Source organism: Thunnus maccoyii, chromosome 18, assembly GCF_910596095.1.
Source record: "Thunnus maccoyii chromosome 18, fThuMac1.1, whole genome shotgun sequence".
Lineage (NCBI taxonomy): Eukaryota > Metazoa > Chordata > Actinopteri > Scombriformes > Scombridae > Thunnus > Thunnus maccoyii.
The window spans coordinates 23,308,049-23,320,397 of NC_056550.1; the positions used below are offsets into that span (position 1 = coordinate 23,308,049).

The window sequence follows — 12,349 nt, forward strand, 5'->3', positions numbered from 1 at the left end:
GTATCTGTTAATTGTACTGTAGCACCCAGTGCCTCATGAATATTTTAATCATTGATTCTCAGTCATCTCTTGAAGAGAAGCATCAGATGAGAACTGTTAAGCATTCCCACACTTTATGAACATTTTATGAAGCTTTTATTTTAGTTTTATATCATTTTCTTAGGCAGATATTCAACATAATTAGAATTACACAAAATAATTTATCCTAACTTTTTCATCATTTGTGCGCAGTGCATGCTATTTGAGAGTAAACAAGGTTATAATCTTACAAAATCAAATAGCTTCATATCATTTGCTTGCTGTGATTTCAGTTACTACTTCCCTGCTTCTGAATATTATTGTTTTATAGCTCATGAAATCCAAACATGTATAGGATAACATAACAGTATCATATGAAACGGACTACTTCTGACACGCCACTTCTTCTTCTCCACAGGTGGAATAGCTGCAAGCAGAACAAGCAGGCAGCTAATAACCGTGCGGCTACAAACAACCAGATGGTAACACCGGAGGGAGAGAAGCTGCACAGTGACAGCGGCATCTCGGTGGACAGTCAGAGTCTGCAGGAGCAGCAGCAGCAGCAGCAGCAGCAGCAGCAACAGCAGCAGCAAGCCCAGGCTGAAGTCCAGGCTCAGCCTTCACACTCACACACACAGGAACAGATAGGTGAGCCAGCCTAAAAAAAAACCTCACTCTTAAGGAATGTGTTTAAACCTAAGGTGTGTGTGTGTTATCCCTCTAATGCCATCCAATAAATACAGCATATGACTGGAGACAGACCAGATGTTACTATGCCAGTGACTCCTCGCAGAAACTATTCAACCAAACAAAAGGCACTCACCCAAGTCTTGACTAGATTCCTGTTTTACACCATGGTAGTCTGGCTGCCAAAGAAAGTCACTATCAATTACATCAAGATACACTGGTGAGAGTTTGTGGCAGTCTGAACGTGTCCAGTGGGTTTTTCCAACATTGTGCAAGCATTTCCCTCAGAGCTAAGACACATTTCTAGGGGGTGAGAAAAAACCAAAAGAAACAATACATCACCCAGCAGCAGGGCTAACACCTAGCTGCCAAGAACTGAGACTGTTGGTGAGGCCAAATCATGCATGCATAAAGTATTAGTCTGCAGGAATATAGAATCTATCGTCTGAGACGTGTACTGAACATTAGACAGATCTTGCTTGAATGTTTTATGTATTAGTTTGGCTGTATGCCTCCCAATAACACATACCTGAGGTGCACTATCAATAATTTCGTGCTGACAGAAGTTTGACACAGTTTCTATCTTAGTATACAGTGCATATCAGAAATGTGATGTATAAGGAGTAACTGAATATGTTTGATCTATATTTGTCTTTACTTCTCTTACTGCTCCTCTATATCTATGTCATGAGAAGTATTTTGGGTGAAGGTCTGTAGGATGGATTTTGCCATGTAGTCTTGCAAGCCCGACAAAAAAAATCTAGCTCTGGTTTCGTAAGATGAACTCTGAAGATCCTGTCCGGCTAAGCCAAACATGCAAACATGCCCTTTGCTGATCTGCTATGAAGCAATGCTTAATTTACCTCATCTATCTAGTGCAATGCACTGACAGAGACAAACACAAACACAGAGTGAGTGTTTAGTTTTATTAACCAACAAAATGGTAGCATGTCTTTCAGTATCTTCCAACTTCCATATTGTGTGTGTGTCATTCAGCCACAAGCTTATTTTGTTCTTCCTGAAAATCTAAATGTTTAATAACAGGTCACATTGTTTGAACAGGTCAAATTCTTTCCTAAAACAGCAAACATTGGCAAACATTACTCAAACAGGAGCAAATAGTGCATTTATTGCAACAGATTAATACACATTTGTCTACTGCACTATACTACACTATACCAATACTTAACACTAGTGATAGTTTATGGCAGGAGGATGAATAAGCCAAATCAGACTTTGACTACACAACAATACTTGTTTATATGATCAGTTCATTGTCGGTTTGTCATGGGATTTGTTGTCAATAAGAATCATAAAGAATAATCACCAGCATGATCCTTTAAAATGTCAATTACAGAAAATAGGAGAATTGATTATTAACTGTATTTCAGACCTATTAACATCTTAAAGATCCACTCGCTCTCTCCATCCAATTACAATTTCTTTAAATCTCAGAGTAATCAGTATATGTGATCTGGAGATTTCACTCACTGCCCGACACTCGCTAAAAACACAACAAGCAAGGCTAACTGCATGGTGGGGGATCTGCAGAGAGAGGGTAACCTTTAAACAGCCAATGGGAGAATAAAAGCAAGTGCTGCAGGAATGTGAAGTGACCTCTGTACAACACAGAGCAGTCCGCCTCCCTCCAATCCTCAAATAGCACTTACAGTACATTAAAGAGATGAAACCAGTATTTCTACTCTCTCGTTCTCACCCGATCCATACATATAAACCTGAGAGGCTTTTTAGCTGCAGAAGAAGAAGTCACAGGTTCACTGATGATCTTGTTATACATTCAGTCATTTATGTTTCTTCTCCTCACTGCCGACGGCTGGTAAATTCTCATGCGAACAGTCCTCACCACTGTGTCTTTTCTGGATTACCCATTACATCCTAATGAGGTTTGGAAAAAGCGTATTTTGTTTTTGTATTTCGCTTGAGTCCCTCTTCCCATTCTTCTGCATCTTACAGAAAAGAAGGAATTTCTTTTTTAAAGGATCAGCTCCAGCTCAGGGTTGCTTCATTGAGAGGAGGACTCCCCCCCCCCCCCTTAACCCTGCAGCCTCTTTAACTGATTGGCTCATTAGCAGGTGTTACGAGACAAGATCCAGGCCTGGTCTCACTGCCTTTCAAAATCTGATCCGGCATCAGCGTTTAGCAGGTGCTAATTGGCATTAGCACCGACTATGGGTGCGGAAACCATTAAAAAAGGGAGCAAATACTCTTGTGCTGGGGGTCGGTGGTTCTTCCATAACCAATAGGGTCTGTTAAAATACACGAGGGGGTGAGAATACAGGCAATAAATCCATGATAATCGCTGGAGTTTCCTGTTTCCAATGAACCGTATTTTACTGGCGGCTAAAATAATGGGAGCAGCTCCAGTCAAAACAAGTCGAATAAGCTTTTAAAAAGAGAAATAGAGCAATGAAAATGCCGTGTGTTTTGACTGACAACATTCAGAGAGGTATTCCCTTCATGAGTCACTGGTGAGGGGTGAGAGCTCCTACATGAGGAGGTGCTTGGCCTCATTTCTGTCTTCTCATCTCCATTAAAAAAGAGCCGTCTCTCTGTGCAGCATCCCTCCCTGCCACCCCACAACCTTTCCTTTGCTGCCCGCTTCAACCCTCTATATCGTGCATATTGAATGTGTTTAAAATTTAAACAAGACTCTAAGCCCTCGCTCTCGTTGCCCATCCGTGCATCTCTGTCCTGTATTTGAACTCATAGTCTACACAAAATGGAGTCAAGGCAACTGTCGATCAAAAAAAAAAAAAAAAACAAGAAGAAAAGGAGGGCAAGAGATATTGTAAAAAAAACAAAAAACAACTTGATTTGGACAAATTTGGAAAGCTTCAAATCATGCAGCTGTGGGCAGACAGTCCAGAGAATAAGTAACTCATATTGTTATTCATCAGTATAAAGAGTAAAATCAGGAGTTTTATCTGAATGCCACGAGGGAATGATAAATATAAAATGATAAATATAAATAAGCCTTATTGAAAACCCTGAGGGAGACGGGTCTTTACAGCACTACAGTCAACTGCTGTCGAGGGGTTGCAGTATAGTTTCAGTTAATGTTTGTGACTGAGGGACACATTAGCTCTCAGTCTGTAACATTATACAGCTGCAAGTTACAGTAATAATGTAGCTGAGTTACTGTATATAATGAATTACTAATGCAGTTTCAGTAAAATGAGGATGGGTGACTCATAATTGATTGTCATCCTCTCACAGTAGGAAGTTTTGCCAGAATTTGAAGTTTTATGGTTAGAGTCATAATTTTACCAAGAAGAAGGACAACGACATTAGACATAATCAATGTTTGTTCTCCTTGTTCATTTACAGGTAAAGTAATGGATATTTTACCTTGATTTTTTGCTTAAATGCATTACTGCACAGCTCCAAAAAAAGTTCCAGGAACTATGAAACCATAGGAACTAAACTCAGATTAAGATCTAAAGGTCCCATTTGTGATTCTGCCTCTACTGAAGAACCGTGAATATTAGGCAAAGTAGTCCAATAACAGATTCAAAACGATGGCGGTGTTTTAGGCACAAAACAACACAATGACTCTGTTGTTATCTGACTCTGATGGTTGAGTCTGAAGTAGAAAGTGAGGCTCCAGTTCGTAGCATTTCTTGTTGGAAAGTCACAAATCTCAGTCAAAAGTAGAATGTCCTGATCATGTTTATTTCTCTTATTCATTAAGGGATCAGGGATAGTTTGGATTTTCTTCTCCAAACTGGGAACAGGCCAACCCAAATCAACAGTAGGTAATACACTGACTATGGATAAGTATCCCTTTGAGAATTTTCCTCGGCCAAGTCTGATCTAATAGTTATTTTATTCTGTCTTGCTTCAGTTTTTCCTCTACAAAATAAAGCTGTGTGGTGTATACTTCAGCAACCCACATCAAAACAATATAATCAATTTATTATATTTGACAGCACAGCAGAATACCTCTGTGTTAAGACAATATAACCTGCTCACAGGTTTCCTTTCATGGTTTTCTATAATATTTTGTTCAGTGTTCTTCTGCCCTCGATACGCATGTAGATTCACAGCTATGCAGCGAGTTAAACTCACTCCCAATAAAACCTGAGGTTGCCTTTGAAGTTTTTACTGGAAACAATGGGAAAACTGTGAAAACTGTATTTGACAACAACTTTAATGATAGTGATTAGCACCCTCAAGAGTAAAAAAAACATAACAATGGCTCCCTTATTCACACACTTATATAACAGACACTCACTAATTTACTCTATAGTGAACAGTAAATTTAGCTGACGGCTGTAGAGACGCACAATGGTGATTATAAAATGTAGTGAACTGCGTTGTGGGTTTGTTAGCAGAAAGTAGTGTACAGTACATGTCAAGGAAACTACTTTTTTTGTCCCACTGTGAAATTTTTGAGGGCACCATATAGTGGACATGTAAAATAAAATGGCGGACAGTAAATATAGTGCATTGCATAGTAAATAAGGAGTGATTTCACATACAGCCTTGGAGTGCTGCATTGAGGAATACATTAGCCTCAGACAGCTGACAGTAAACAGATATCAGAAAAACTAAATTACAAAATTAATTAATACAGAATCAACAAGGAGGAGCCCTCTCCTGCCTAACAAACAGGCGGCCTTAACATGTCTGTGCCTGGGGCTCCATTGACTCAATCCATCCATAGATTTTGGATTTTAAATGGAAAAGAAATAACATAATTTGTTTTATGAACTACTTCCCCCAGAGAGTGATAAGTAGCAATAAAAGTGATATTGCCAAAAAAAGAAAGGCAAGTAATTCAGTTTTTTTTTTTTTTTTAATTAGTGCAACAATCGCAATGTCTGTTAACTTTTCACAGGGAGCTCTTGTGATTACAATGAAGCCATCTCAAATTCAATCTCAATCAGCAAATTAAAAAAGCTTTACTGTGGCTTAGGGTCCAATCAGGATTGCCTGAATGTGCTGATTAAATAAAAAAAGAAGAAGAAAGAAGAAGTCGGTAACAAAGCTTCGCTGTGATTGTGAGTTCACATTTCAGAGCAGATTGAATTGGTTCAGTGAAAGACAGCAGGTATTGATTCTTGGAATGAGGTTGGACTCTATAAAACATCGGATAGCCATGTGGCTATTATTATCACCGGTGCCTCTAAAATGAGGTGCAATGCCTGTTCAGAAATGATTGTGTTGAGCTAAAAGTGCAGGTGCAAGCCACTGTGCGTATGCCTGCACGTGTTGCAGATGGCTGTGCTGTGTCTCTGCTCTGTGTCACTGAATATGACTGTAGAGCGTCTGTCTAAACAGGAAGAGAGACAGAAGAGTGCTATGGACTGTTGCCTTCACTGGATAGAATCAGCGTGAGAGGAAGCAGAGAGGAAGGGTGTACGTAGCAATTTCAGTGCAGTTATAAGAGCACTGTGTGTGGAAAAAGATTTGCAGGGATTGAAAGAATGAAAACAAAAGGAAGGTATGACGTTATAGGGAAGTTGACAAAAGAAACCCTCTCTTCTAAAGCTTTAAAATAAACCCTCTTGTACTACACTCCCCTGGCACAAGGATGCATTGATAAAGACGAGAAAACACCCACCGGACTCGGAGGTCCTCTCAGAAACGCCTCTGCATTCCCGAGCCGTTTCCATGGCTTCCCTCAATTGACAACAGGTTAAGAGGTTTGTGGGAAAAGAGAGCATTTGTCTCCCATCCTCGTCCTGCTAATGACTCCAGGTTTGGATGAGTGAGTGACACCACAGGGCCCCCTGCAGGGAGGAATGCGATGCTCGAGGGATTTAAGAGTTTTTCCATGCAGAGATGGGAGACTTGCATACAGTATGTTGGTAATTTGTTGGATAGCTGGTAAGCTAAAATCTTTGTGGGGAGGAAATTAAATGGAAAACACTCAAGGTGCCCTTAATCAGAGGATTTAGTAACGAGGGACTGCTCAGTGGGAAACACAAGAAGACAAGTGTTGGTACAAGTGAGAATATGTATAATTGTGTGAATAAGAAAGAAAGGTTTTTGTTAATAAATGCAAACTATTTAATTATCACCACAAATCACCTGTGTGCCTTCTTCCCAGAGCCTGACATATTTCTCCTTTTACCTTCTCTCTCTGCAGTGGTGAGGGTGGACGGCGGTTCCCAGCCCGACTCTCTTCCCCCTGAAGTCTGAGGAAGAGAAGGGAGGAAGAGGAGGTGTCAGAGCTGAAGACAGGGAGAGAAGAGAGCGGGGACCTGAATTGTGGTCCAGAAAGAAAGCAGGGGGTCCATACAGGAAAGAAAAACTGACTCTGATTCATATCTGAATTGGCCACAGAGGAGAAAGACTTGACTTGGATGGACCTCCCAGCACCTTTGGGCCACAGACTGATTCTTCATCCCTGCATACAGAGTCCAACTCTATCTGTCAGTGTGCCTGGACTAGACCTCTACGGCAATATCAACCACTATCTGTATCAATGTCACTTCAGCTGCAGATACATAATCGTAGATATGCCAGTGCATCTCGTATTAACTGAATATTCCAGTATCTAATGTTGACATATGACATAATTCTCACTAACTTAGCATCCTCTGCCCCCTTTCTACGTTTTCCGTTTTCCCTCTAATTCCATCAACGTTAACCATGAAACATATGTGTCTGAAAGGTAAATTGGCAGAAAGCTCCTCCATTATCTTTTCTCTGCACATCAAAAAAAAAAAAGGCAGTGGCAACCTTTCCCTCTCACATCTTCCTCTCTGGTGTCCCACTCTCAGATAATCTTCTGTCTCTCTCTATAGGATTCGCTCTATTAGACCCCCGCCGTTATCTGCGATACAAAACGCAGCGGGGGAGCAGTGAGTCATTCCCAACTTCTTCTGAAGTTTCTTGTTCTTTTTATCATTTACCACGGACGCATTTCATGGCGTGTTGTCTTGCAAAAGGTTTGCATCATTGTTTGAGATTGGCTGCACCGGCTGATGCAAGTGACTCATATATGAGAAGAAAGGTCAATTATTGTCTAGTCCAGTCGCTCATCAACTGTTTCTCCTCAGCGATATGCTCCTTCCTCAGTCTCTACCGTACATCCCCCCTCGCTGACATAAACCCCTTCACAACGCCTCCGGGGATTGCGTTTCAGTAATTTCATGCTTATAATGTTACACACCCAAGTGTTTGTCTACTGGTTTGGGGTGCTTTACTTTTCATTTTGTGGTTTAAGTTATAGGGCTGATTCAGCAGGGTGCCTCCACGGTTCTCTCCGGAGCCTGGGAGTGCAGCATGAGAGAAAGATCTCTGGACTGTGGAGCTCTGCTGACTCACCGCGATGAGTAGACACATCTGAGAGGATGCAAAGCAGTCTGGTGAGCAAAAAAAAAAAAAAAAAAAAAGGAGCTGTGACGTCATTGGTGATCTAGCAGACAGTGCTGCTCATTAAACAGACACTGTAATGATTCAGGACTAAAAAAAAAATAGCAACAAGGAATCCCATCTGTCATTCTTTACACTTGCTGAGTGGAAAATCGGGACACCCCTCTGAGGCAAAGTCTCTTTTCACTATCCCCACCGCCACTAGCATCATCTTCACCTACTCGCTCTTATACAGCTCTGTCTGCGTGATAGAGCCTGATAAACAGCGGCCGGGGCGATAATGCATCGTCGGCGGCACTCGCGTCAACACAGGGCCCATTAGAGAGACATCCTGACAGGCAGGTAGTAATTACCTCAGGGTTTCAGCTTCATTTACCCTCTGCTCCACTCCACTCAGCAGCCTCTCATCGGGATTAATGCTTTGGACAGCAAAGGGGGGGACACGGCCCTCTTTGAAGCGCCAACGTGACATTACAGATCCCTTATCCAAGTTTGCGGGCGCTGACATTTACTATATTGCCATGGTGATATAAAAGCACTTAGTCCGGGCTCACTTCTAAGGCTGGGTGGCACCTTTTATCACACTGGATCACTTTTATGTTACCCCCCCCCTCCTCACTCCCTCCCACTTCCGCTGCTCGCAGTAACTGTAAAAGCAGCTGACATAAATATCTTGTAAAAGAAGTGAGCTTGACTGCACTGCTTTAGTGTTCATTCCTAAAGGGGCATGTATTTCCTCAGGGTCCCTCCTGTATGATGATAAGAATTTCAACAAATCCGTAGAGGATTTCTGTAAACAATCTGTTGATGTATGATACAGTAAGGAGGTCGGAAGGTACAGATATAAAGCAGCTATGTTGAAAAACGAAAACGGTACAAAGATAGGTGTTGATGAAAATATTTGCAAATTCCAATATGATTCAGAAATGAATCAATTTTAAGGCGATATAAGATATAGTCAGCAGAGCATGTACAGTTTAGCGAGCAGTGGATAAGATAAGAAGAAGACAGAGAGTGAGTCATTTTATCCTGTGTGATGCTGCATGGATCCGTCACCAACATCTCAAGACGATTAAACTTTGTGGTCTCCTCACGTGTGATTCATTCTGTATCACTGCAGCGATATGAAGGGAAACAAATAAAACTCTGCCGTGTTTTTGCTCACAACTCCTCAGTTGACGTGTGCATGTGGTGTGGACATGTGACCACACACACACACACACAAAGCGACAGTGTATGATTCGCTCCTCTATTGAGTGAGTGGGTATGATTCATCCCGATCCTGACTATGGCAGTGACGCTGCTACAGTACAGTATGAGTGACCAGAGTGTTGATTTAAAGAATAAAAAAAAAAAATCATACTCCTCAACTCCGTCACCCCCTGAGGCCCAATCAGCGCTCCAGCAGCGCACCCATCTACCCTGAACCAGCTTATTCTCTTTCTGCAGCAGCTTGTGAAGTGAGACACACATTTTAAAGAATGTACAACCCGATTATAAACAGAAATATGCAAGACACATTCAAGGATAAGGTTTAAGTTTGCCCTCGTTCTGTTGTTGTAAATTGCTTTTGTCTTTCCATTTTCCTGTTTGGTTATCTTATGAATAGTATTACACTTTTGGAATCAGTATTTTTTCTAACTGATATGTTATTTTGCAGCACTTATTAGATGTAATATGAATGCACTCAAAGAGTGTACCACAGTTCAAGTGCCTGTGTACAGTGTCAGGTGTCTTTAAGTTCAGAACTTGACATTTTTGTTGCATTTTTTTCCCCACTTATTTTATTATTTTATGTGCATTTTTATATATATTTTTAGAGCTAATGAAGGTTTTTAGTAAACAAAGGTCAGACATGTAGATGAACCTCGGAGACTCAAACAAACTGTATAAACCTGGCACCAATATAGAGAGACTTACAGTACAAACAGGTTGCCACCATACTCTATGTTAACATGCTATAAAATACCGGCAACTAAAGGCTCATGTAGCACTACAAAATCATATACAGGTACATGTCACCTGAGACTTCTACTCTAAATCTCACATATGCTATTAGTCAATAGAAATCAGCTCTATTGTGCAGGGGTTTTGCATGTATGGTAAGTTTCATCATGTACCTCCATTTCAGAGGTAACAGGACATGTACAATAGTAATCTGCCATAACATGAACTCTGTGGGGAGGTTCACTGTGATTCTCTGTCATAGCATTATTACATACCTGAGAGAGATAGTTCAGGACCTGCTCCCGAAAAAGCTGAATGTCAACTGTACTTACCTACTAATGTAAAATGCATTGTGTAAATGTGAATTTCTTAGAGTTGATACAAGATACAAAAGTACACTATAAAATGTAAAAAAAAAAAAAAGACAAAAATGTGTGCAAATGAAATGAACATCTATAATACAATAAACAGAGATGTCATTGCATTATGTGTCCAGTTTGTGTTATGTTTAATGTGCAGAGAATTATGATTTTTATGTTTTTAACCATAATTCAATAATCAATCAATCAATCTTTGTGGGGTGAATTTGTTGAATGGGTTAGAGGAAGAAGTTAAGGAAAGCAGAAGTGTAAATCAATTAAAAAAAAGGTACAAAAAATGTTGTTTTTGAGAGGCACAGGGATGAGGAGGGGGCTTTGCTTCTCTCATGGTTGATGCTGTTATTGTTGTTTTGTTGTTGTTGATCATCAGATAAATGCATTCGGATGTGTGATAAACACTATATATATATATTATATTATGTAGTTTATGAACTGAACATTAGAGACAGAGCAAGAAATCATAAGTATTAACTTCCTCCTGCTCCTTTTCAGACGTGGTATTATTTGGTTCATTTACTGAGAGTTTGTTGCTTATCTTAAATTTTATTGTTTATTATTGTTTATTTTTATACATTTCGAAATAAAGTTGATGAATGAAATCAAATCAGGTTTCGGATCGACACATGATGACATCAGGGTTATAAAAACCTCAGTGAGCTTGTATCATGATAGATAAACATTTGAAGTTATTCAAATTATTCCCAAAGTGCAGACGTCAAAACGAAATCTCCAGTCTGTAGGAAATATTCAGATTCAGTTGCAGAGGTATAAGAAAATCTGTATTAGTTTTTTTCCCCCCTCTTTGCAAAAAAACACCCAAAAGTATTTGTGCATGTGAGCTCAAGCAAATGAAAATAAAATGCTGCCACCAGAGAGAACAGAGTGGCAGACCAGCAGCCAAAGCACAGTGAAAAAACTAGAAAATGCAATTTCTGATGAAATTGCCTGTGATTGCTGAAAGCTGTAATAGATTGCGTTGCATTACTGGAAGCTGAACAGTATTGAAATTCTAACAAGACTAATGTTGCCTGCAGGTGGGATCGGTGCTCAATCAGAGGATTGGGAGCACCTGCGTGTCTCACCTTTAACTCTACTGAGTGCTGCTCTGAAACAGGGATTGAACTCACAACCTCGGGGAATAAGCTTAAAACATTGAACTATATGGGTATACTGCTCTTTGAAGGTAAAAGATGACTTTTTTTTCATGAGAAATGGATTCTCCTCTTTTAAGGTGGCTCCTATGACTCATATGTCTAACATGTAACACAGCAAACAGTAAGCGAGTTCATATTTTCATATTTACACTTTTAATTGCATAAAAACTAAGGCTCTGACATTCTTATCGTATTAAAGGGCGCTGGAGTTGTATTGCATGATGGTATATAAACAAAGGTTCAAAAAACATATGGAATGTGGAATAAGAAGAAGAAGAAGAAGTAGTAGAGCAATATAGAGTGAGAAGAACCAATAAAGAGTGAGGAGAAGTGAGCAATCGCACAACTAAGACCATATGTGAAGGTATATTGGAATCGGAGTGTGGTTCCCTGCCATCTTATCATCACTTAAACATCCTGAGGTCCAGCGGGGTTTTCTTCCTGTTACATGTCAGAGATGAATCCTCGGTGATAAATCCTCCACAGAAACAGAAATGTCATAAGAGGAGGAGAGTCATCAAATAAAGTATAGTACATCTCCCGTCGTTGCTGCAAAAAAAAAAAACCCAGTACAATTAAGACAAGAGTACTTAAGCTTTTACTTGACTGATTTTTGTAGACAAGTACTTCTGCAAAAGCAAAACTAAATTAGAAGTGTGAAATGTTTCTCTACAATTTCACTTTCTCCTTGACTGGTTTCTACATATGAGAGCCTGAATGCAGCATACCAGACCAAGATGGGGGTGACAGATAGACTGCAGATTTTAATTTGATCAGCAGGGTGCACTTATACGGAGACACTAATCAAACTAGGTT

At 40.1% G+C, this 12,349-nt stretch overlaps 1 protein-coding gene across 2 annotated transcripts in view; it reads left to right on the top strand.

Annotated features, from left to right (window-relative positions):
* The window catches only part of ngfra (nerve growth factor receptor a (TNFR superfamily, member 16)), a 30,772-nt gene extending 20,289 nt beyond the window's left edge, over nt 1–10,483 (top strand). For both annotated transcript variants that reach the window (XM_042391782.1, XM_042391783.1), the window contains exons 5-6: nt 437–666; nt 6,821–10,483. In XM_042391782.1, the coding sequence (XP_042247716.1) occupies nt 437–666; nt 6,821–6,873 (283 nt within the window). In that variant the 3' untranslated portion in view covers nt 6,874–10,483. The remainder of the gene's footprint in view (nt 1–436; nt 667–6,820) is intronic.
* Nucleotides 10,484–12,349: the final 1,866 nt, after the last annotated feature.